The sequence below is a fragment of the Podarcis filfolensis genome (genome assembly GCF_964270895.1).
Source record: "Podarcis filfolensis genome assembly, chromosome: 15".
Lineage (NCBI taxonomy): Eukaryota > Metazoa > Chordata > Lepidosauria > Squamata > Lacertidae > Podarcis > Podarcis filfolensis.
In genome coordinates this window covers 42,698,178-42,724,238 of record NC_139618.1, presented here as the reverse complement: position 1 = coordinate 42,724,238, position 26,061 = coordinate 42,698,178, and the positions used below count along the sequence as shown (strand labels likewise).

Genomic DNA, 26,061 nt, shown 5'->3' with positions numbered 1-26,061 from the left:
TTTACAATATTTCTGTAGATAGACTTTAAATTTCTTCCACTCTTCTTCCACCGACTCTTCTCCTTGGTCTCGGATTCTGCCAGTCATCTCAGCCAGTTCCATGTAGTCCATCGGACAGGAGTCCTGTTGCTAGCTGGCCAGAAAAACACCAGTCCTCCCTGGTCTAGGTTTAACAGGATAGTTGCTGTGGAAAAATCAGCAGGTGAAACTGTTTAATGGCACACAGTTAACCATGACCATCTGCTGATTGCTGCAGCTCAAATGCAGGAGGCTGGTCCTGTGCTAGCTACCCTTCAAGGAAGCAGCTTGCAGTCTAAAAGGTGCTCCTTAGAACCCTTTGCAAGGTTGCAGAGGCACCAGGCGAATGTTTCCAGGAGGGCAGCCCTGTTAAGGTAAGATCCACACCATATGTTGAAAGCATGGGCATCCCCTAACAGGGGTGTCCAGACTTTTTTCAGAGGGCCAGATTTGAAGAAGTGAACATGCATGAAGGCATCCCCCCCCACAGTTGTTGACCTTTTTTTAGGGTTGAAGTTGTTCACCTTTTTTAGGATTTTACCCCAGAATTGCTGAACCACAGGAAGGAACTGCCTGTGGGGGCCAGATTAAACCGACCAGTGGGCCAGATTAGGCCCCCAAAATGGCCTTTGGACATTCCTGCCCTATAGAATCCTGGTAAGTGTTGTTTACATCTATCAGAACTACAGTTCCCAGCACCCTGCGTGGGGTGAGGAGTAGAAGGAAAGATGCTGTATGCAATCAAGCCCAGTGACTGGTATCAGCAAAATGGTTTGCTTGAGGCAGACATTATGCATGCTTTGTTATGGAAATAGGAACCATTCACAATGATGAACTTCTCCAAACAGAGTGAATGGGTAGTAAAATAGCAAATGCAATTCAATGTAAACAAGTGTCAAATGCTGCTTATCAGGGCAATTTTGTTTAATTTCACATAGACATTCATAGAGTCTGAACTGGAGGTGGCTGGCTAGGAATGTGATCTTGGGGTCCTAGTGGAGAGCTTGGTGAAGATGCTGTGCAGCCGCTGTGAAAGGCACTAGGGATCATTAGGAAAGGAACTGAAAATAAATACAGTATTCCGTTATCATAATGTCATCATATGGTGCAATCACATTTGGAGGACTGTGTCCCATTCTGGTTACCTCACTTGAAAAATGGTATCGTAGTGTCGGAAAACGTTCAGAAAAGGGCTATGAAAATTATCAAAGGGTGGAAGTAAGGAAAGCTTACAGCATCTGGGGACTCTTAGAGAAATGGCGAGTAAGATGATGACACAATAAAACTCTGCAAAATCCTATGTAGAAACTGGATAGAGAAGTTTTCTCCCTCTCTCATAAACTTGCGGGTATGTGGTTAAGCTGAATGCTGAAGCTTCAAGACCGAGAACAGAAGCAGTGCCTGGTTGAACAGAACGTTGGACTAGATGGGCCATTGGCCTGAGAGGATCCTCTGGAAGAATGGAGGTATGTCAAAATACGCGATGTGTTGTTCACAGGGTATGCCTTCACAGGGCTATACTCAGAAAAGTCCTATTCAGTTCAGAGGAACTTACTCTATACAGTTGAAGTGCTGCACTTGCTTGGGAGTAAATTCCATGGCACCCAAGGGGGCTTACTTGTGTGTAGACATGTATCAGATTGCACTGTAAAACCACAGTCTCCCACACCTGTGAGCATGTCACACCGAAGTCAAGGGGATGTGCTGGCGGGAGGCGACAGGAGTTGCCGCTAAAACAAATGGAAAGCCCAGCTTGGCAAAGACTGCTCCGGGCGCATTTTTAGAGCAAACAAAAACAAGAAAGCTGATTTCGTTGCATGAGTAAAATGGGCATGTCTGTGGTTGCTCACTGTATCTTATACTTCACCATCCTGGGAACGGGGATGTGGGAATAATAAATACGGCATTTCCAGGAAAAGTTCAAGGCTAGCAAAGCAAAGGCTGTCCTCATCTTTTAACAAGGGTGGAACGTTTTAGGCACATTTTGTTTTTAAATCAGCTTTTACTTGGTTTTGCTTCTTTGCATTTTACCTTGACGCTTAAAGTGACTAACAAATGCAGTAATAATTATTTTATTGTTGTTTTTTTCGGTGTCCATTGTTTTCTTCTGAACGTTGGCAGTACTGTATATATATTTACGGTATTCTGCAAATAAAGAAATGAATACTTTTAAAATAAAACGAAGGCCAACACTTTTTGGGAGAGGGTTAGAGGCTTTGGGGGACTCCCGTTCACTTCCTCTTCAGCTCCACGAAGGCTTTTGTCGTAAGGAGAGAGGCTGCCTCCCCGGGCTCGGGGGGGGGGGTCCCTGGCTGCCCCGGGGAGGTCCTGGCGGCGCCCTTGGTCCCTCCCTCCCTCCGCGTATAAATCTCTGGCGCGGCGGACTCGGCCGCGCTGCTCCTCCTCTCCGGCCGCGAGATGCTGCGCAGGCGGCGCGTCTTCTCGGTGGCGCCTCGGGGGCGCGGAGGTGGGTTTCTGCGCGGCCCCCCAGCCTGGCTTGCGGATTCCCGGGCGACCCGTCCCGCGGCCCCTTCGGGTCTCCGGAGTTACGTTAAAGAAAGCCTCTAGTCTCGCTTTCGAGGGCTGTTTTGCACGACGCTGCTCGTGAATGCCTTTACCAATGCAGTCTTAGGAACCCTTACTCAAAAGTAAGCCTCACCGAGCTTCGTGGGGTTTACCGCTGGTTAGTGTGCGTAGGATTCCAGCGCAAGTGGACGTGCAAACGGCTGTTGAATTGCATGCTGACCTCGGTGTATTTCTTCTGAGACTTCTTGAGCATAAAGGTGGACACGCACAGGATGTATTTGTGCTTTTCTCTGATGAACGTGCCAGGGCTTTTAAGAGTAATGTTGCCTGTCCGGCAGTTTTGATAAACAGAAAAGCAGTACGTCTGTTTAAATTTTAAATTGCATGCATATATTTCCTGCCAAAATTCGTTTTGCTTTTATATTGCAGGATGCATCGATGCCCAAAACAGAAAGGCATATTAAGGTATTGGGGGTGGCACTTAAACTGGGTGCGTTCTTCTTTCTGTGTCACATTTGTGATAGTCACAAGTTTGCATAACTGCAAGACAGGCTCAAAGATGTATTTTATGCCCTTGGTAAAGAAAGTTTTGTGTGCACACAAATGTAGGAGACCTTGAAAGAAGTTGGCCTGGGCATCTGGTCCCTTGTCTTTCTTTTATTTAGGATGTGATTATCTTGTTTTTAACACAATGGCCTTGCAAAATGTGTGTGTTATTTTCTGGGAGGAAAAGTTAGGATAACATACAAGCTGGGGACCAGACTGAGAAGACGAGCTTCATTCCAGTGCCTGAATGCTTCCCTCCAGGCGATAGGAAAAACTTTCTGTTGTTTGTTTAGCTTTTGTGGTTTAATTGGTAGAGTTTCTGTAGGACTCTGGCCTGGGGAGATTTGGGTTCAAATTTCCACTCAGTCATAAAGCTAAGGGGGACTGGGTCAAAGTGTCTGTTTTTTGAGCCTAACCTCTTTTGCATGTTTATTAGAATAAAACAGGATAACTTCAAAGAACATCACCCTAAGTTGCTTCTAGGACAGATGGGGTATGAATGTGATTAATACAGTTTTAAATAAATAAAAATTGGTATTGGAGTACTGTACTAGAGATTGGAGTGATGCAATAGAGATCCCTTTTCTTCACTGCTTCCATGTAGGCCCCTAGACTTGAATATGCCCACACTGTAAAGCTTAAGAAAAGTTGAGGTCCAATTCCCATCCATACAAGAGGTTGCATAGATGTCCTGGATGATTTAGACTCCAATCCTGTGTTCACTTTCTTCAGAGTAATCACCATTGAATATAGTAGAACTTCTGAGTGTACATAAGGTTGCTCATTTATTTGTTTACTGAGAAGTAAGTCTGAATGTGTACTAAATGTGGCAGATTTACCTTCTTGTCCAGTTTGCAGAACTACATTTCAGAACTGGTTTCTCTGTGCTCAACCATGAGCAGAGCTGAACCATTAGCTTTGCTCACTTTGCCATAAATGACAGATTCATATTCAGAAATTCAACTGGTTGAGCAACAGTGAGATTTGTGGAGCATTTGAACTGTTGCTCTGTTAAAAGGACTTGGGTGTTTGCAGGTATGTGTCCCAGTTTATTATGCAAGTGTGGAATATTGTGTCTTGCACAACATTTGGAAACTTGACTTTAATATAAGTTTCTAGTCCTCATGGCTGTAGAGAAAAGCTTGTGATCAGCCATTGGCAAAAGCTCAGATCAGAGACTTTCGTGATCCATGGCCATTGTTGTGAACGATAGTCTCAAGGTGATGTACAATAAAAACAACAAAACACAAAGACAGAAGATATACGTAGTCAAAACTAAACAAAACAAAAGCTGTACAGAATAGATTGATGGCGAAGATTCATTCATTCTGCTGGGATGGGAAAGCTCATTAGAACAAAATGTCTTCAGTTGAAAAGGCAGATAGTGTGGGCCTTCTATTTCTTTATCTGCTCCCATTATTGGCTACCTAACTTAAGTGTCCCAGTTCTTTGCAGTCTGCAGATAAGAATTATACATTCCAAGGAATGGAAAAATAGTACATTAGACCTAGCAATGTTTCTGTGAGACAGAACCCATCTGCTGTAAAGCTGGACTAGGTCCTGGGCCTGCTATCCATGCATATGCTCATCATGAACAATTACCGGTATTTCCACCAAGTAGTTTAAGGTGGAATACATGGCTCTTCAATTTCATTCTCAGTACAGCACAGTGAGGTATGGTGAGTAGCCTTTTGCCAGCCAGTGCCTTCACGTCTGAGGTGGCATTTGATCCTGGGTTTCCTCAGTCCCAGTATAACCACTATGCCACACTGACTCGTGTGAACTGGCCCATAATTTTGTCCCAACAGGGATGGAGAACTTGTGACTCTTTAGATGTAAAAAAGGTAAAGGGACCATTAGGTCCAGGCGTGACCGACTCTGGGGTTGCGGCGCTCATCTCACTTTACTGGCCGAGGGAGCCGGCGTACAGCTTCTGGGTCATGTGGCCAGCATGACTAAGCCGCTTCTGGTGAACCAGAGCAGTGGACGGAAACGCCGTTTACCTTCCCGTCAGAGCAGTACCTATTTGTTTACTTGCACTTTGACTTGCTTTCGAACTGCTAGGTTGGCGGGAGCAGGGACAGAGCAACGGATTCTTCAGATGTAGCTGGGCTACAACTCCCATCGCCATCCTATATTGAATCAGATCAGACAATCATAAAGTTGGAAGGACCCACAAGGGTCATCTAGCTCAGCCCGTTGTCATGCAGGAATTTTTTGCCTGGTGTGCAGCTCAAACCGACAACTCTGACTCTTATGCTCTATCGGCTGAGCTATCTGTGGTGATGGGAGTGGGAGTCCACCAACTATCCTTGTTAATGCAAGGTTCTGCTTCCCAAGCACATTTTTAGAAACGTCGCATTTCCCTGTAGCAAATTTCAAAACTCAGCAACCCCATTTCCCAGATATTGGAAGTAAGGCCGCAGTCCCATGACTGGCTTTAAGCACCGCTAGGCGGGGTCGGGAAGCAGTAAGAAACGACAGGATATTGTTGAGTTTGCACTGCTTTCCAAACCAGCTCACTGGATGCAGAACAAGTGGGAGCCCAAGGCTTTCTAAGTTTAATGTAATTTCCTCCTGGATCAGTGTAGCTTGGTTTCATTACGCACAAGTTGCCAATACTATTATTCAGAAAGCAGGTACTGGTATTACTAAATAGGTACAGTTGGAAGGAGAGAAGGTGAAGGTTTGGATCCATTCCACCTGGAGAGACTTCAGACCATGTAGATCAAACGGCTCATCTCTCATTTCTTCCAGTACCTGTTCCTCCTCCTGCTTCTCCCCCCTCCCCACCCCACCCTTCTACCTTAAGCATTTGGCTGGCTCAAGAGAGTGGAGGTCTCTGTAGCAGGACCAGTGGGGCTGACAGCTCTTGATGGAGCTGTGCTGGTTTCGCTGGTTGAAATGATTGCTTCAGATTGCAAGGTGATGGCAGATCCTCCGCAAACAGCTCTGCTGTTTCCCTGCAGGGCCCTCTTGGGGCTGCGCATTCTTCCACACTTCAGTGGAACTGCAAAGTCCAGCCAGGCTGATGAAAGATGGAGATATGCTTGTGTTTATGTTCTCAGGATGCCAGAAAAAGAGAGGGAGAAATAATGATGGATCTTCGTTATTGGGCTCTGCTTGTCAGGGGGGAGGGAGAGTGAGTTGGATAGGAGGAGCAGCCATTACATAGGATCCTACCACTGCCTCCACGATGCAATGTTGTTTATTTGTTTGCTTATATAGTGGGGGTGGGGCACCAGGTGCTGGGCAGAGTACCAGAGGGCAGAAGAGGCAGTGGAGGAGGAAGGGTTTAAATCCGGGTTTCCCAAAGGTGTGAGTTCATTGACTCCCCTGATGAGCTAGTCCAGCTGTCCTTAACTCTAACCCAAATTGTTAGCAGTGTAAGTATGACTATATAATCAACATTTATTCCTCAGTCTCCCTTACTGGAATTCATAACAATTTAAAAATATGGAATGCTGCTGGACTGTGGAATCATATTGTTAAATACAGAGGTTCCTCGCTGACAAAGGATGTGCGTTCTGTACATGCCTAGTGCCCTTTATTTCTGCAGCTTGAAGTTCCTAATTATTTTTGTGTTTCTTGCAGCATACCTCATAAACTTATTTTCCACCCACCCCCTGCAAAATCCCACTGACCCCCATGGGGTCAATTTAGGAAACTGTGGTTTAAACAAATAATATGATTGTTTCAGTTAGTGAAGGAATTTGGCTCTTTGGCAAGTCTGGGATGAACACCAATGGGCCCCTTGTTTCTCTTCTGTGTCCCCCACCTTCTGCCTGTACTTGGGAATGGTGTGGGTTGAGCCCTGGCCATTCATTCTGCCTGTGGTCTTGCATCTGATGGGTCTGGGCAGTCCAGAGGAAGGTTGCTGCATGCAGAATTAGCTCTTGGTGCACATGGATGGGGAAGGAATACTTAACTGGCATTGTTGCAGAATGACTTCATTTTCTCAGAAAATCAGATTGTTCCTTTTTTGCATTCAAGTGCCTCAGAGTAACTTACACAGTAAAATAAAACAACAAAGTCAGATGAAAGCAGCAACGCACAAAAATTGAAATGCTCATCTGACAATATTTTAAAGGAGCAAGTCCTATTCTGTACTCTACCTGGGCAACTCCCCACTTAAAAGATGGGCATAACAAGGAACTACCTTTCCAATTAAAAACCCTAAGCCTGGGTAGAAAGAGGATGTTTTTGCCTGGCACCTAAAAACAGACAGTGATGGTGTCTGTGCTCACCTGTGCTGGTGGTGTAGATGCATGAGTGCTTGCTATAGAGATGTCACCTGAGACTGAGGTCTTAACTTAAGCATTTTAACGTCCACACCAGCTTCTAGGCAAAAGGGGAGATTGCTTCTGAGCACTGCCAAAATCCAATCCCCCCCAATTAACACACAAGTCATGGACCTGGCCAAAAAAACTTCAACGTATTTATTCTGGAATCAGTTGCAGCCTTCAGAATTCTATGCCACATTGCCTTTTGGAAGATAGGGCTCTGTGGCCCCCATTATTATTATTATTTACTTCTGCCATGTACAGTTAGCGCTGTAATTCTAATAATTCCAGAGCTTGGCTCAAACATCCTGTCCTCTAAAAACTCTCCCGTGGACGCAGTGGACAAAAGCAACACATTCTTTGAATAGGTTCTGGCTCATTATCTTACTCAATTGATTTCTATTTACAGAATGTGAGTTGGATGCAGAAATCTAAATTCCTGTGCCAGACTGCCAAAGTGCCTCCACCCCCATCCAAAAAAGGGCTCCTTTTCCTCCCCTACCGCATCTGATTCACCCTGCATGTTTGAGGCCACTTTGTTCCAGTTGAGAGAGGCTTCTAGAGTCAAGGGGGTGATCCTGTGTTTCTAGACACTGGGCCCCTGATTCCGGATTCTTTGCTGGAAACTAGTCTAACCGGGGCGGAGAGGGTGAAATGGCTGCTGAGTGATACTGATGACTCTGGGACTTCTAAGGAGGCTCTCTATACCCCGGCCACTGGTAGGAGGATTAGGAGGAAAGAAGAGGGTGGGCTAGTGGTCAGTTGCAAAGGGGACTCTGAGATCTAATGTGCACATTTTATTTGAGAATTACCTTTTATTCTGTGTATAAAGAAATTTTGGTGGATTTGACCATGGTTTTACTGCATATGTAGCAACTGCTGTGTTTGTTGTTTGTTTTGTTTTTGTTTTCCTTTCCTTTTCCTTCTTTGGATGTTGCCATGGTTTTTGGCTAGTGCAATAAAAATTCAATAAATTAAATGTAGGATTCCTTGTTGGGAATGCCTAGCTTGTTGTGTGGCTCATTTAGATAAGAATGGCACAGTACTAGTACTAGTACTAAAAGAGCGGTAGAAGTCATAATGACTTTGACTCAAGTGTCCCACCACTGGTCTGGGTGACTCTACAACCTGGAATGCAAGGAGAGGGAATGGGGAGGCCTCATGCAGAACGGAAAGCAGGCAGACCATCTGCAGTAGGCTCCCACTTTTTCAGCAACACAACAAAAAGACTGTCTTTTCTCTTCTAAATTAGGCATCTGAAAGTTTTGATTGGCAGAGGGAATCAGGAGTTATTTACTTTATTTTTCTCCCATCCTAAAGGAGCCCGCAGCAGCAAACAGCAAAATGATAAAAACAATGCAATATAAAATGAATTCTGGGAACTTCTGAAAGCAAACCAAATATCCCCACAACTCATATTCATATATTTCATTCCATAAGCAGGGACTGCTACCAAGAAAGTAGCATGGCTGTGTTATGGGTCAGTGCTAGCAGAGCAGCACCCAGCAGCGGAATCACAACAGGACCTCTCCTTTCAGTTGTAAGGCCTGTCCCTTAGTTCCTTGGGCCTGGGCTGTTTACAACTTTGTATGCTAGCACTAGCACCTTGGATGGGGCCCAGTAGTTCACTGGCATCCAGTGCCACACTTCCAGGACTGCTAACACATGGTCCCTCTGAATTGCCCCACCCTCCAACCTGGCGGCTGCATTCTGCACTAACTTCAGCTTCAAGGCCATCTTCAAGGGTAGCCCTATGTGGAATGCATTGCAGCAGTCCAGACAGGAAGTCACTAGGATGGTTTACCAAGGCCAAGCTATCCTGGTCCAGGAACTGCTGTGGATCATACCCTTTTTGAGTATGTTTTCTTGGCTAGAATGTGTTATTGAACTCTGATGGTGCCTCTTTCTTGTCTGGATGGTGGATAGAGAAGGGTATGTATAGAAACGAGCCTCTTGTGCTATGGGAAGTTGACTTTCTTTATCCTGTCCGCTTTTGCCTCTGGTCCAGGCTGTCCGCCATCACTGTGTGGCCCCCAGAAGGTTGCCTGGTCCTTGGGCTAAAAAAAGATTCTCTACCACGTTTTTTCACAGTTGTTATCCCTCGGTTTTTCCTTTTTGTGCTGCATATATTTCATTCTATGCTATAAATGTTAAAAATGGAAATTTGGGGAAATTTTAAAAAAATGCAATCCTGACTTATAAAACCTAATCTTTATTTGACATGCAGGTGTATCTTAGCAGTTACCACATTTCTGTTTGCTGTATTTATGAAATATAAATTCTTTGGTATTTATTTAATCCAAGTGTTAAGAGATACCTCCAGAGTTATCTTTGTGCTAGTCAGTAAAGGGAGTCAAAAATAAAAACCATCAATGTTGTTGTAAACACAAAGGCTTAGGAATTACCTTTTTTGGCTTAAATTGCATGCATGGATGGAGGAAACTCCTGTTTCTGAAGCTGCAGCTCAGAAGCAAACATTCCAATGATGCAATTAGCATAACTTGTCTAACTGCAATGCAATCACCTTCCTGAAGTTAAGCAGGTCTCGGTCTGGTCAGTGCCTAGAAAGGAGGCTGAGGATTTTATTTTGGTCAGGGAGAGCACTGTCTCCAGGAAAGGAGGAATAGAAATTAAACTAATCAGTTAATTCTGAAACAGAAAGGATTGTATTCAGTGGGGTTCCTACTCAGAGTAAATCCATTGACATTAATGGACATGTGTAAAGGGGATTGGGGTTGCTCGTGCGTAAGGGGGCTGCTGCTCTAGGCAACGTTGTCTGGCTAAACCTTTCCCTGGCTGGACAGCCCTTTCTCCGTGGCTGTGTCAGTCACTGGCAGAATCCGTCAGTGGGTGTTTCCTGAACTTCTTCCAACATAAAAGCTGCTTGACGCCAAGTCTCCGCCTAGCTTCCCTGCGTGGAAGTCTTCTGTGCAGAGTGGGCGTGGCCAGCGGAGGTCCTGGGCTCTCCCCGCTGGCCTCTGTGGAAGAGTCTTGGAGCCATGTCTCCGAGGTCCTTCCCTGCTCCCCTTTCTTCCTGGTGTCACGCCGATTTCCTTCCCCAAAGGAAGTGTTCTCTCTCTCCCTGCTGGTCCCTTCTCCTGCATCGTTGGGGAGCCTTACCTCCACTCTTGGCTCCGATGGCAGTTCCCTGACAACATGTATAACATAGGTTCATTAATTTCAACTCTTGAATAGAATTAGCATTGGATAAACCCAAAATACCCTACCAAGTGGTTTACACAGAAGAGGGAATTCTTGCAGGTGCCTGGTACCACTGAAATGCCAACTTTACCTGTTTGCCAGATTGCAACCTAAAGGTCCTGTAATGCCTCCAATAATTCCAGGAGACAGATTGCATTTCCTTCTTTGCTGGCCTTTTTGGCCACCCTCCTCTCCCAACCTTCCTGTGGGATAAAAATTGGGAGTCCTGCTGGCCACAGTAGAGTAGCTGTATTGGGGGTGGAGATGGTGCTGGGGGAAGGAAGAGGCACCTGTCACTCAGGTGCTCTGCATCTCCCAGGGCTCACTGCAGCATCAGCAGGGCTAAAGGAGGCATGGAAGGCCTTAGCAAGTTTACAGGAGTATTTATTTTTGAAACTTTTATCCTGCCCTACCTCCAGAGGAGTCCAGGGTGACAAACACTTCTTTAACAAAAAATAGAGTTAAGAAAAAACATACTTAAAACATTTTAAAACAGTTAAAAAACCCAAGAACAGATGCAACCAAATCATATGTCTGGTTAGGCTTGCCGAAACAGAAGAGTTTTCAGCGGATGTCTAAAAGGTTTCAGGGATGGTACCTGCCCGGTGCAATGCAGGTGATCCCGCACTAAAGGAACAACTTACAAGTGCAGAACGGATGTTTTGTGGCTCTTATAGAAGTGCCAGTTCTGCAGATAATGAAGTGATTGAGTTGGCACATCTGGGGTAAGGCCTTGATCCAATAATAGCACCTTGAACTCAGTCTGGTAGCAAACGGGCAGATCTTGGAGTGCAGGCACAAAGATACTCTCTCCTGTTTAGCTAATATGCTGCAGCATTTTACACTAACTGCAGTTTCTGGACCAAGCTCAAGGAAAGCCTCACATAGAGTGCATTTCAGCCTCATGGTTAACAGTGCCTGTTAAGTTGTTCCAGTCCAGGAACAGGCATAGTTGTCTTAGCAGCAGAAGTCTGCTAAAGGCACTCCTCGCCATGATGATGATGAGGATTAATTGAATCCGTTGTAACTCAGAGCAGTTCACTTGGGGCTCCAGTGACACAGCTGGACCCAGGAGCCACCCCAAAGCTGTGTATCTGCTGCTTCAGAGGGTGTTCGTCACCCCCATCCACTCAGGCAGTGGACCAATTTATTGGGAAAGAGAACCACTTGCCAGAATTCAAGCAAAATTTATTTCCCCGTATCCATCCCACCGCAGCATCCAGAAACTGGTCTCTCCAATTTAGATCTTGAGAAGCAGAGCTGAGTGTCACCAGCATATTGTAAAAAGGAATCATCTGTGAACTGGGACGCCTCCGGTTCAGATGTCTCCGTTTACTAAGAGCTTGTTGGATAACCTTAGGCGAGCTGAGTTCTCTAGGCCTCCTTGGTACAATAATTATAGATAATATTGGTCTACCTTAGAGGGCTGTTTGGTCTACCTTAGAGGGCTGTTACTGAAACAATGTCTGTGAGGTGGCTGCAAACACGCTCTGAAAGTGTTGTCTAACTGCTTAGTATTTGTTTTATATAACCTCCTTTGCACACAGTGTGATGTTTTTCTCTCCCTCTGGGCTCTCCCCACTCTCATGGGAAATTAGGCAGAGGCCACAGATCAGGGGGCGGCAAGGTGTTGGTCTGCCTGGGCCGGTCAAGTCCCGCAGAGATCTCTCCGTGGGTTGGATTGCGTGCGTGTGATGACTCTGAGTGGGCAATTCGGTTTGGGGGCGGCTCGTGAGCTAGTTAAACTGCCCCCATGGGCCGCAGGTTGCCGACCCCTGCCATAGATTGCCCACCCCTTCTTCTACAGGCTAACAGCAAGAACCCTGCCATCAAATTAAGTAGAATGTGTGAAAGTTGCTGGGGCCACAAAATTTGCACAAGACCTCTATTGTAGCCCCAGTTACATAATTTTTTGAACAGTCCGATTGAGAGACTGAAGACAGGTGGGCAAGTCTTGGCAGTAGGGTGGCACACACCATTCATGGTCCATGTGCAATAATACTTGTGCCGAAGCTATTCCCCCAAGATTTATTTCCTTAGCACCGTCTTCAGCTCCTCCTTCTCTGCCACGCCTTGTCTGAAGCAAAGGCCAGCATGATTCAGGTGCATGAGGAATATTCTTGGAATGCATATGTTGCAAGCACACACATTTCCTCGTCCAAAGGAGCTTTGGGGGGAGGAGAGTGGCCAGGGCGGAGTTATCTGTTGGGAAGGCACTATATTTACTTGGATCCAGGTGTTGGGCTTTTCATGATCTGTGGAGCAGGGTTGGCCTCTGTCTCAACAATGTCTTTTTCCCTTCTAAATCTCAGCTAGTGCCTGGAGCCCCGTAGAGAACTGCGTGGTGTTGACCTCAGTCAGCATGTTTCAGAGTCTACAGGAACCTCAACTCCAGTGCCCCCTTGACATGGAGCTGGATGGCAAGAAAATCAGCCGGGTGGATCGATTGGATGAGGCTGGCTCCCTAACAGAACCCATTCCCCACCAGTTAGGCTTCTTGCCTATCAGCGGGAGGTTCCTCAAATCTGAATCGGAGGATTCTGGTGTTGAAATGACCAGCAACGATCACTCTCCCTCCAGCCCGGAGGGCTCAGAGAAAAGCTTCTGTTTGGACTGTCTTGATGGCTTCCAGCCTTCGATGGAAGACTCTCCACCACTTTCTGCAGCTCCCTGCCAAGGCTTCCCCAAAGGTGAAGAGCAGGAGGACCTGGGTCCCATCCAGGATCGTGCCTACTGCCGGAATCTCTCTGCCAGCAAGAAGTTGGCCCAGGTGGTCCAGCGGTCTCAGAAGCACCAGGTGCCTCGCCGATCCCCCGGGCGGCTGGGTCAGAGGCCCCGTAGCCCAGTGGACTTGGAGGGCCTGAATTCCTATCGTTTGCACCGGGCAGCAAGCGTCAACGAGAATGTGGATGCTGCTGCAGGGGAATTGATTCCTATGCTGTCTGGCAACAGCACTCCAGAGGAATGGAGCCCACAAGGACAGGTAAGTGGGGAGAAAGGTGCACTACTCTGCTGTTTTAAGCCAAGCCAAGCACAGGTCCTCTTTCCCAGGCTCCTTTGCAGCAGCTTTTCCAGTTTTAAGCATGGTTTGGCCAAAAGCTGCTCTTCCTTTTCTAGGTTCCTTTGCAGTGGGTTTTTATTTCTGCCAAGCTAGTCTCCTGTTTGGAGTAGGAACAGCCGTGTGCTGGGAAACAGGTCTATAGATGGCTGGAAAGGCGGCTTTTATGACTGGCTGGCAGAGTTTTAGTGACCCAGGATTGTGTGATAGCTTGCGTCCTCTCCTGCTGTATCCCAGTCTCTCCTCCCACTAGCTAGGTGGGGCAGTTTCGTATGGGAAATGCTCTCCATTCCACCTGATGACGATACCTTGCCTAATTGCCTCTTGCTGGAATGTGGCAAGGTCCTTGCCCTCTGATGACATAACATAACGTGCACACGCTGCTCTTTCCTGACCCGGTTTTTAGGAGGAAGGTGCTGGGACACTTGAGAACTTACTTGGCCTTCCAGTCTTGATTCACCTGAGTTTGAGCTAGATGCATACATACATAAAAGTTACTGAATTAGTCCATAGACCATAGCAAAAGAGAACAAAGTAAAATACATCTAAACTGCATGTGTATCTGTGTGGTTGTTGTTGTTCCCTAATATCAGAATAAAGCTGGCATTCCAGAAACCAATCCTCTAGCATGGCTGCCTCACATAAGCCAACTTGGACTCTTTCACCCATAAAGCTCTTCCCTAGTTCAGCTATTGAATCCATCTGTTCAAAAACAGTCAGGCACAAGCTTTTTTGTACAGTGTTACCTCGGGTTACATAGGCTTCAGGTTACAGACTCTGCTAACCCAGAAATAGTACCTTGGGTTAAGAACTTTGCTTCAGGATGAGAACGGAAATTGTGCGGCGGCAGCGCACCAGCAGCAGGAGGCCCCATTAGCTAAAGTGCTTCAGGTTAAGAACAGTTTCAGGTTAAGAACAGACCTCCAGAACGAATTAACCCAAGTTCTTAACCCGAGGTACCACTGTATTGTGGGAAATGACAGCTATTTTTCATATTTGACACTGAGGTTTTGGTCTTGCTAAGCAATGTTGAATAGTTTGGATAAAAAGACAGGCCACGTCAGTTTGTGCTCCTACATCTGATGCCCTTTGCTTAGAGATGTTTCCAGTTACATTCCCAAGTGAGTTCAGTGTCTGCACTGAAATCCATCCTATTGTAATAAATGTGAAATTTTGATACTACAATCTGTTCAGAGCCAGCACCATCTGTTTCCTTAAGGCAGATCTTGGAAATCCTATATTTCTTTCCCCTTCCCCGCTCATAATGGCTAACTCAACTTAGGTGAAAGGTCCAGGACTGACAAAAATAAGTATTTCTTCATACAGTGCATAGTTAAACTATGGAACTTGGATGCAACTTGGATGGATTCAAAAGAGGATGAGACCCATTCATGGAGGATATGGATATCAGTGACTCATGAGAGCGATCTTCTGCTTCTGCTATTGAAGGCAGTATTCCCCTGAATATCAGATGCTGGGAATCACAAGCGGCCGGGGGGGGGGGGGCTGTTAGCCCAGGTCCTGCTTGCAGGCTTCCCATGGGCATCTGCTCAGCCACTGGGAGATGAGCCTTTGGCACGATGCTGCAGGGCTGTTCCAGGAGCTGCTTGCCTCCTCCTCCGCTTTAGACTGCTTCTCTCTGGGGCTGTTTGCTGTCTGCTGTATACGGAACGTGCAAGTGAGCTCATATCCCTGACGGCCCATGCTGGCTCCTTTCTTAGGTGCACGAGACTTTGCTGACCATGCCTGGACAGGGCTTACGGTACTTGGAGCACATTTGCCAGATGCTGGAGAAGATCGCCCGCCTGCAGCAGGCCAACCTTCGACTTCAGCATCAGCAGCAGATCATGGAGTGCCGGGTGCGGGTCCAGGAATCTGAGAACGTGAGAGAAAGGGCTGAGGGCTGTTTATTAGAGGGTTATTGAAACAAGTTCATGGTGATTTTGAGTAAATTTGTTGCAGGAAGGAGATGGCAGTTCGGACATTGGGGGCAGGAAGTGGTGGTGGGCAGAGATGAGCTCCTTTCTTCCTTTTAATCTAATTTTTATTACTTTTTGCACATATTTTCCAACATAACAACTTACAAAACAACATGGCAAATCTTTGGCTATTATCACCTGAGACTTCCTTCAACCCCTTCTAATAGTTTTCTAAATTCCGTTCTCATTCTGCATTGTATTACTATACTTATTGCTATAATTCAAATCTTACATCCATATCTCAGTCATCTTCACAATAATTTATAAAATCCTCCCTACAAAACTTCTGTAACCCTACTAGCGATGTTAAATAATTACAGTTGTCTTTCAAATATAACATAAATTTCTTCCAGTCCTTCAGAAAATCTGGTCCTGCTGGTTTTGAATTTTCCCTGTTAATCTCGCCAGCTCGGCATAGTCCATTAATTTCGTTTGCCAAAAAGATGAGCTGCTTTCATGTGTTGGACTTGACTCATCAGTGGGCCAGCAGCAGTATGTGGGGCAGACATTTTTTAGTGCTTTATTTTTCTGTGGAAAATTTTAGTTTCATACATTCATTAGCAAGAATGAACAGGAGCCAATTGCAAATACAGTATTAGGCAAGTTTGGTAGTGGACTTTTTTTTTTTAAACTAAATACAAGCAAATAAAAATTAGATCTTTTTCTATTATCTCACAACATTTTCTGATGCTTAACTGAAAATTTTGTAATGCAAATTACCCTATGCATATTGAAAACCAACATCACCAATCAGCAGTATTCACAAACACACTCTGTGAACTGTAGGGGCTCATTTTATTTAATTACTTCCTTTCAAATCACACATAAGAAGCAGAGAGCAACATTCCCCCCCCAACGACCCTGGGAGGTAGGCTGAGAGAGGCAGCCCAGGGGCACTTGGCAAGCTTTGTGCCTACAGGGGATTTGTTCTCACAGGTCATAGCTATGCACTCTAACCAGACTGGCTCTTTTGCAATTGGATCCATAGTCCTGGGATCACTAATCTCCACATTCTTTAATCTTAGCCCCATTGAACCTGAAATATGTCCCCCAGAGATGTGTTTCTAGAATGGTTTTTCTTCAACTCTGGTACCATTTTGTCTGACAGGAAGGCTTTTCTGAAGATGTGCCAGATGGCTCTGGGCTGATGACACTTGAAATGCAGGCTGAGGTTCCAGCAACCATGGAGAAGGTGGCAGAAGAGGAGCATCTCAAGTCGGCTGACTCCTGGCACCCCCACCACTTCCGGGCCCGCTCTGCCTCGGACACGCGGGCGCTACGGAGCCCAGCCCGTAACCTGGGTGAGCTCTTGACTCTTGGTTTAAAGGCAAGCCATTGGCCCTGATCCCGAGTACTAGAGTATCTTAGCCAGAGCATGCAAACGTTTCCAGTACTGAGGCAACATACTCATCCACTGTGATCACATGACATATAGAATTCTTATCTTTAGACCCTTTTCCCTTTTAGAAATGTTAACAAAACATTCTGGATCCAGGTTCAGTTGTTTTCTGAGAATATTGTTGATAGCTTTTTAAATAAGTTATGAAAAGGTCAGGGCTTTAACATAAGACTACCAACATTAGTAGTCACTTTTTTCTCTTGTGGGTATATCTTAAGTAATTCTTATTAAAGGTAAAGGCAAAGGGACCCCTGACTGTTAGGTCCAGTTGTGAATGACTCTGGGGTTGCGGCGCTCATCTCGCTTTACTGGCCGAGGGAGCCGGTGTATAGCTACTTCTGGCGAACCAGAGCAGCGCATGGAAACACCATTTACCTTCCCGCCAGAGCGGTACCTATTTATCTACTTTGATGTGCTTTCGAACTGCTAGGTGGGCAGAAGCTGGGACTGAGCAACGGGAGCTCACCCCGTCACGGGGATTCGAACCGCCGACCTTCTGATCAGCAAGTCCTAGGCTCTGTGGTTTAGACCACAGCGCCACCCGCATCCCTTATTAATTCTTATTAACCTGAGGTAATTTACAGCTGGAGTTTGATAACACTGAACTATCATTTTGAAACTAGGTTGTTTGAAACTATTTGTTTGAAAAAGGTTGAAAGTTGTGATGTGGTGGAGCAGAAACTTCTCAGAAAATTCCAAGAAATTTTCTGTTGCTACCTTTTTGTGTGTGTGAAGTTGTTTCTGTTCCTAAAAATGCATTGCTTCATAAAATTTGTCAACGTAGCAAAGGGATATAATACCAGTTGAGCTGGGTAGCTTCAAAGTTGCAATTAACTTATTCAGATCAGTAGAATAAGATTTCCAGGTCCTTCAGGTTTTTTTTATTGGAAATTTTAACACACATAAGAAAAGTGATCTGTCACACTGTACGACGTTTAGAACTGTCATCGAGAACAAAAATGAGTGGAGCTCTTTAGGTGTTACATTCAGAACAGGCTCTTGGGAGATGTCTATCTGAGAAAATATAATGAATTTAGACATGGAGGCAAATTGGCAACAAGCTGAAAAGCCAGAAGGAAACAAGATTCCACCTTCTGATTGAACACGTTCTCAAATAAGACTGAGCCTTGATTCAGGCAGTCCTTTTAGCACACTGGGTTCATGAAGTGCTCTCTTCACAGTTAAATTATGTTCCAGTGTGATGTAGTGGTTAGAGCAGGGGTAGTCAACCTTTTTATACCTATTGCCCACTAATGCATCTTTCTTGATGGTAAAATTTCCTTACTGCCCACCGGTGCTCGATGGATGGAGGATTCAGCTTGGGCCGTAGAACCCACTACCGTCCTCCTAGAATCCTGAAGCGCCCACTAGTGGGCGGTAGGGACCAGGTGGACAAGCCCTGGGTTAGAGGGTCGGACCACTGGATGTACCTCACTGGATGACCATAAGCTCCTCCTGGTCTCTCGGCCTAACCTCCCTCACAGGGCCGCTGTGAGGCTAAAAGGAGAAGGAAGAGAAGCATATCTGCCACCTTGAGCTCCTTGGAGGAAAGGTGGGGATATAAATGTAATAAATAAATTAAAAACCAGATGCTGGACTAGATGGGCCTTTGGTCAGATCCAGCAGGGCTATTCTTATGTTCTCATGATTTGATTGTGTTGGGCTAACATACACTTCTGCTGCCATAGGGAACAAGGATGGTTGCCCTCAGAAGTCAGCAGCCCACTCTGCCAGTTCTCCCAGTTTGCTGGATCAGCTAGATGGGGGCTCACACACCTTGCCACCAGGCATGAAGCTCAAGGTAGGTCTGCCATGTTCCATTAGGGGGGGGGAATCAAAAAACTTGCCATGTGTAGGATTTGAATTAAATCTGGAGAGGTGTGACTGATGGCACAAAGAGGCAGTGTGGTATAGTGTCTAGACTCTAGAGCGTGGGTAGCCAAGGTGGTGCCCTCCAGATGTTGGTGGACTCTCTGACTCCATCAGCCCCAGCCCCAGCCCCAGGGTCAGGGGTAGGATGGGTGATGTAGTCCAGCAACATCTGGAAGGCATTGTGTTGGCTGTCTCTGGGTTAGAGTGCTGAATTTCCACTGGGGAGACCTCAGTTTGAATCCTCACTCAGCCGTGAAATTCACTGGGCGATCTTGAGCCACTTACATGTATGTGTGATTGGCTTAATCTACCTCACAGGATTGAGACCTAAATTTAAAAATTGCAGCGGGGGTTGGGGGGGAGAGAGGGAGAGAGAGGACCGTGTCTGCCACCTTGAGCTCCTCCAAGGCAAGATAGAAGTGTCAGAAATAATATAAGCAAGGCTACATCATTTTACTTAAAAAGCTTCGTTGTACAGTACTTTTGAGTACTATGGTAGAATTTTTTTTGTAAGAATAAATTACAATCATATTCTATGGTAACTTGATCTATGAGAAGGTGGGGAACTCTATTCCATAGTTCCATTCTTAAAAAAAAATCAGGAAGCGTTTATCATGAGGGTTTCCACCACCTTCCTTTGAAAAATGGATGACTAGCAGAAATGGAACACATGCCACCACCCCCCCGAACTTCCCAATGCTGTGGAAAGCAGTTGCTGTTCTTGCCCTTCCATGCATCTTTCAGAGGAAGAGGAGCCCCCATAAGTCTTACACACCAGCCAGTTCATGGTGGTCTTCTGGAGAAGTCTTCTTGACCGCCCCACCACACATTCATTTAGTTTATGTGTGAACGAAGGCTAGTGGTGCCAGTAATTTGGAATGCCATTCCTTTCAAAATTAGGTGTCTGATTTCAGCTACACATCTGACATTTCATTGCCTTCTAAAAAAAGCCATTTTTTGCCAAGCATTTTTAGAAAATCAGTTTGATTCAGTGTTGGTCATTTGTTTTTGTTTAGTAAATGTTATATTATTTTGATGATTTTTTGGTACACTGCCATAGTATATTGTTTTTATAAGTTGGAAGTTTAAAATAAATTGGAGCTAAATTTTGCTGGGGAGCAGGGGGAAGGTGGTTGGAAGGGCAAAAATCCCCCTCGTTGTAAACATGGAAAGAGCTACCCTGAGTTTGGTCAAGTCAAGTACATCAGGGTGACATAAAAGATTTTAATGCAAGTTAGTTTGCCCTTAAGTGACACCAGCCCTGTGTTCTCTGAGGTCTGCCCTCACCATGCGGGGAGAAGACACTTTTTGACAAACTCCAAAAGGTCTTCAAGGCCCAGATGTGGGCTCATGGCCCCTGAGGACCAGTTGCTAAGCAGCAGCATTGGGAGGGTCCTGGGCTTCCCAAGAGGCATCTGATCGGCCGTTGTGGGAAACAGGACTAGATGGAACTTTGGTCTGATCCTGCAGTCAGACTCTTCTTACGTTTTTACATAAATAGGGTTTAGGACCTGGTGATTATTCACTCCCACCTTTCCTCTTAAAGGAGCCCAAGACAACAAACTACAAGAACCTCCAAAAACTTGTCCTCAAAGCTTATAAACTTTCAAGGTTTCCACAAACAATATCTTTCAGAAATCAAATTCCTGAATTGTTTCAAATAGGGATGTTTTAAATTCCCCCATAATGTTAACAATGAGGGAAGGTGCTATGTACTGAAGTTCTCACCCTGGGGCAGCAGGGGGATACTGTAGATAGTTTTCACTCAGGTCCACATATGCAAATAAGGGATTGAAAGTGACGTTCAGTGATTGGATAGTTACAGAAAGTGGTTACTTGTTGCGTTCTAGTGGAGCTCTATATAAACAGGCTAGCTGAACCCTTCAGTTCAGTTCTGTTCTGGCCTGTGAATAAACAAGAGCTGATTGAAGAATCGCTGTGTCGTCCGATATGTTCACCCACAACTTAACAGAAGGCACACCTGAGGGAAAGAGTGAGAGAGGAGGTGTTCCACCACCAAAAAGGCACTGTTGCATGGCTCAGCACCAACTGGGTAGCACTCAGGTCACCCACAGGTGATCTATAATCATCTTGGCAGCAGACACAAGACTAACAGTAAAATGTCCAGGTGGGAAAATCCAAACTGGAAACAGAACTTTTAGAACCCAAAACTAAGATACTATCAAGAATGTATAACTTGCTGCTGAAATGGAATACTCAGGATGAAACGGTTAAATCTGCTATGATTAAATGGGCACAAGATGTTGGACATAACATTATGTTTGCTGACTGGGAACAGTTGTGGACCACAGGTATGAAATTTACGACATGTAATGCCTTAAGAGAGAATATTATGAAAATGATATACAGGTGGTACATGACCCCAGTCAAGCTTGCAAAAATTTACCATTTGCCCGATAATAAATGTTGGAAATGTAAAGAAACTGAAGGTACTTTTTTTCACCTTTGGTGGACGTGCCCTAGGATTAAGGCTTTCTGGGAAATGATTTATAATGAATTGAAAAAGGTATTTAAATATACCTTTGTGAGGAAACCAGAGGCCTTGCTCCTGGGCATGGTTGGCCAATTGGTGTTAAAAAAGGATAGAACTTTCTTTATGTATGCTACAACAGCAGCAAGAATACTCATTGCAAAGTATTGGAAGACGCAAGATCTACCCACTCTGGAAGAATGGCAGACGAAATTGATTGACTTTATGGGACTGGCAGAATCCGTGACCAGGGAGAAGAATCGGCAGAAGAAGAATGGAAGAAATTTAAAGACTATTTGCAAAAATATTGTAACATTAAGGAAAATTGAGTGATGTTGGATTGAAATTAAGGGGTTATCAGCTGTAATGATACAAAAGAATATGAAAAAATAGTTCTTTTTTGTACATAAGTAAAAGTATAAGTTACAATAATTTAAGAAGATGGATTGAAAATAAGGTTTATAGCTGTAATGCTATGAGATAAGGATTTGCTGGATGAACAATTTGAACTGGAATACAAGAAGGGGAGGTATGAGGAGGTCAAGGAAATATGTTATTGGAAAATATGATATGAAATTTATGTGTTTTTAATATTTTTTCTTTTTAATTCTTTTTTCTCTTTTCTCTTTTTCTTTTTGGTTTGTATAAAATGGAAAATCTCAATAAATATCTTTTTTTTTTTTAAAAAAAAAGACTAACAGTAAAATGGCAAAGAAGGGATCAAAGATTCCTGGCTGTTGGTTTCATTTCTGCGATGTTGGGATTATGGCTGGTATAAATGTCATGTACCCTGGGATAGACCCAGTCTCTTCACATTGTGTCCTCTTTCTCTCAGGACCACTCTCACTGGGGCAAAGTCAAAGGGCTGATCAGCAGGATTACGAGGAAATCTGTGCGGGCCAATGAACCAATCTCATCTGGTGAGGCTGCCCCCAGCAGCAGTCAGTGCAGGTAAGATGACGATGATGATTATTAAAAAAATTACATGCCACTCATCTGACAGGGTTGCTGTGGCTGTTTATGGTGTGATAGCTGCTATAAACAGATTCGCCCAGCATGCTTCTGACCAGGCTTTTAACAGAGTTGAAATACAGTCTGCAGTGAAGCATGAGGAAATTGGCCCCTAGTCTTGATTGATGACCAACACAGAATTGTTCTAGGCAGATTACTTTATTGCCTGTCATCAAGCTTAATGGTTGCTGTTTACAGAGATTGCTGTGGATTCCCACAGCGACAGATCGGCTTGCATCCTCTCAGCAGATCAAAACCAAAAGTCTCTCTTAGTCACACTCACATAACGTATTGCACATGTCCATGACTTCACTGTCTTATCTTTGAACCTGTGTAAACAATCTAGCTTCACAGCCAGAGTTTCATCTTAAATGCAGAAACTCATGAAGACATTGTTCTGAAAATGAATGACCAAGTACCCCCAACAGTTGCCCCAGCCACTCTGGGCTCCCAAGGAAAAATAGTAAAAACACAACACTTTTGCTACTTTTGGGGTGTGCCAGTGGCGACTCCCCAGTCAGACTTGGTGTAGTGGCATTGGGCATGAGCCCAGTCTTCCAGCTCTTATATATAACATTGAGAAAATGTGTTTGTTAAAAGTGGAGCTCATATTTCCAGCTGCCTCATGCTCAGGGAAAGAAACTTTTACTAACGCCAGGTAATTTGGATATTGTAGCAACCTGTGTTGCAAGCAACCTATTGAGTGGGTGCCTCCTATCAGATCTCCCTCATCCCTTTTTATTTTCCTTACAGAACATATACCATATTGGACAAAGAAGAATCCCAACCCAGGTGGCGTTTCCTGCCCACTCTGGGTGCAAAAAAGCACAGATCGAAACACCTTTCCATGCGGTGAGCCACAGGTTCTCTTGGAGGCATGACAGGTCTGGGGCCCCCAAGTCAGTGCTGTCATGCACATGGACTCTTCTTCCCTTCCCTGTGAGCTTATTGGGAGCTGAAATGCTCCACCCACTTTGACGGTGAGCTTCAAACCCCCCTCCAGTGGAAGAGAGAAGAGACTTTCAGATAAAGAATGGAGACACAAAAGCTCCACCTAGCAAAATGATTCTCTTCTATGAAACCTTTCCAACCAACTGGAAACATAACTGCTCACTGCAAGCCACAGTCTGCAAATTCGAAGCCAGCCTTGTGAGCAAATGCTTCCTCCTCTTGCAGTTTACCCCTTCTGTCCTGTTTTATTGTTTTCACATTACATATGCACCAGTGCAGTAACGTAAACTATGCATCAACATGGGCTTTGTAAACCATGGTTAGGGGACCTGGTATAAATTACCGTAACCATGATTTGTATCAGCACATGTATTGTGTTGGGTCTCTATTTACAAACCACAGTCTACAGAGAGCCAGTTTTACATTGGCACATAGCCTCATTTTCTTTAGCCTGCCCTTCTTTTTATTTTTATACACTGTCTTCGGGACAGATCTCCCTGAGGCTGGTCCTCTGGAGAACACAGGTTTTAGGTCTGTCTCATACACACCACCAAACATCACCATATTCTGTTAGAAAGATCCTTTCCCATCATTGCCAACTCTCCTAAGATTTTAGGCTGCTGTCTCATTGATTAGGAGCGTGGGCATAAAATCTCATGTGCGTGGTTACTAGATGAGGACGATGGCTCTGAGGGGAGAGGATAGACCTCTCTTCTCCCAGTCTTCACTAGGAAATCCCTGCATGGCAGAATGTGAAATAACTTATTGGCCCTGCCTTTAATTATGATTTTCCTTATGAAACAAATGACTGACACTCCACATCTTTTTGTATGTCCTCACATACAGCTATATAACTTCACATATGGAGTGAGCCCTGTATATATTTATATGGCCTAATGGTCACGCATGTATGTGTATATAGATGGAAATTGATATATTCACAAGTTATATAAAACTGAGGAAAATAAAACTATTTGCAGACTTTTTTACATTCTGCCTTTGAAATTATGTTGGAAGAAAGTTATCTGAAAGTTCAACAGAATGCTGTGAATTGTGCCACTTCAGCCTGGGGTGGGAGATATTGCATATGTGAAAGGACCTCCATGGGGTGTGTATGGAGGAATTCCCTACATGCATAGCATGTTGTGAGAACATACGGAAAGCCTTGCTAGATGAGACTTGGGGTCCCTCTAGTTCACCACACTGTTCCACAGAGCCAAGCAGATACTTCCATGAATCCCACCAAGCAGGGCTTGAAGACTCCTGCCAGGGAAACCTGGCCTGGAGAGCTGCTGCCAGTCAGTGCAGATGCTACTGAGCTAGGTGGACCAATGGCCTGACCTTGTCCAGTGGAACCTTGTGTTACATCCCGCCCCCCTTACGAACGCTTTGGGTAACGAGCTCCGCTAACCCGGAAGTAGATGCCCCTTGTTGCGAACTTTGTCCTGGGATGCGAGTGGAAGTCGTGCATTGGTGGCGCAGTGGCAGCAGGAGGCGTCATTAGCCAAAGGTTAAGAACAGTTTCAGGTTACAAACGGACCTCAGGAACATATTATGTTCGTAACTGGAGGTACTACTGTATACGGCAAATTCCTAAGTCCACCTTATTATTTATTTAATTTATTAGTTGCTGAATGCCTTGAACAGGATTCAATGAGGACTTTTACTTTTGAAGTTCTTTGTGATTTGTTGGCAGCGAACAAGCCCCCCCCCCCAAATTTGGGGTTTCACTAGAGAAGGATCTTTGCACGTAACTCTTTTCTTCTCTTCCTTTTCCCTCCCGCACTGCTTTCCCTTTGATGTAACAATCAACAACATGGCTTGTTGGATTTGCCCTCCTGTGCACAGCTTGGAGAGGAAGAACAGAGTTAGATTTGGCCTGATAGATCAAAGACTTTTTCCCAAACAAAAGAAAAGCACTGGACATCTGGTGCCTGTTGCACGGACTCTGTCCGTAGCCCTCTGATGCGTCATTAAAAGCAAGGAACAGCAAGGAAGTCTTGAGTTACATCAACATACAGAGTTGGTGGTGGTTGATCAAGATAATAAAGGGCTGTAACTGTCAAGAATTCAGCCTACACTCGAGTAGGACTCTGGCAGAGACACATGCCTGGCTGGCATGTTCCCTCCCTCCTGGGGTGCTGAACCAAGTGGAGTCAAAACATACACCGTCATGTGGAAGACAACAATCCTATGACTGCGATCATGGAGCAGGAATTCTTAACAGTAACCTCCCTGTAGCAATTATGTAGAATCGGTTGGGAACATAGGAAGCTGCCTTACACTTAGCCAGGCCATTGATCCATCCATCTCTCTACTGACTGGTGACGATTATCCAGGGTGTCAGGCAGCGTCCTCTCCCTGAAGATTATACCTGGGGTGTGCTGTGTGAAGAAGTCCTGAATTCTCCAACATTCGGCTTCATTGGATGTCACTGGAGTTCTAGTGTTATGGGAGCAGGAGAAAAACTTCGACACTTCTCTCATTCTGTGCATAATTTTATACTCTTCTGCAATATCCTCTCACTTGCCTTTTCTCTAAACTAAGAAGTTCCAAATGCTGCAACATGGGGGAGTCAGCTGCTGCATCCCTTTTATCATTTTGGTTACACTTTTCTGACTCCCAGTTGGCAAAAAAATGATTCCTGACACCCAAATTATACTGGGTGTAATGGGGAAAGGTGTGCTGGAGTGGATTTGTGTGTGGAAGGACTGTGAGCTAAGTTC

At 45.0% G+C, this 26,061-nt stretch overlaps 1 protein-coding gene across 6 annotated transcripts; it reads left to right on the top strand.

Moving 5' to 3' along the window:
- The first annotated feature begins 2,406 nt into the window (after window positions 1-2,406).
- LOC310750518 (uncharacterized protein C8orf58 homolog) lies at window positions 2,407-24,324 on the top strand. 6 transcript variants are annotated; one of them, XM_083588817.1, is made up of 7 exons: window positions 2,407-2,666; window positions 12,887-13,557; window positions 15,354-15,515; window positions 16,720-16,912; window positions 18,699-18,811; window positions 22,209-22,324; window positions 23,138-24,324. In XM_083588817.1, the coding sequence occupies exons 2-7, from the start codon at window positions 12,937-12,939 to the stop codon at window positions 23,238-23,240; spliced, it is 1,308 nt and encodes a 435-aa protein (XP_083444943.1). In that variant the 5' UTR covers window positions 2,407-2,666; window positions 12,887-12,936; the 3' UTR covers window positions 23,241-24,324. The 6 variants fall into 6 exon arrangements, with proteins under 6 accessions (XP_083444943.1, XP_083444940.1, XP_083444942.1 ...); XM_083588814.1 differs by having other exon boundaries at window positions 2,413-2,485; XM_083588816.1 differs by having other exon boundaries at window positions 2,418-2,485; window positions 22,209-22,320.
- The last annotated feature ends 1,737 nt before the right edge of the window (window positions 24,325-26,061 follow it).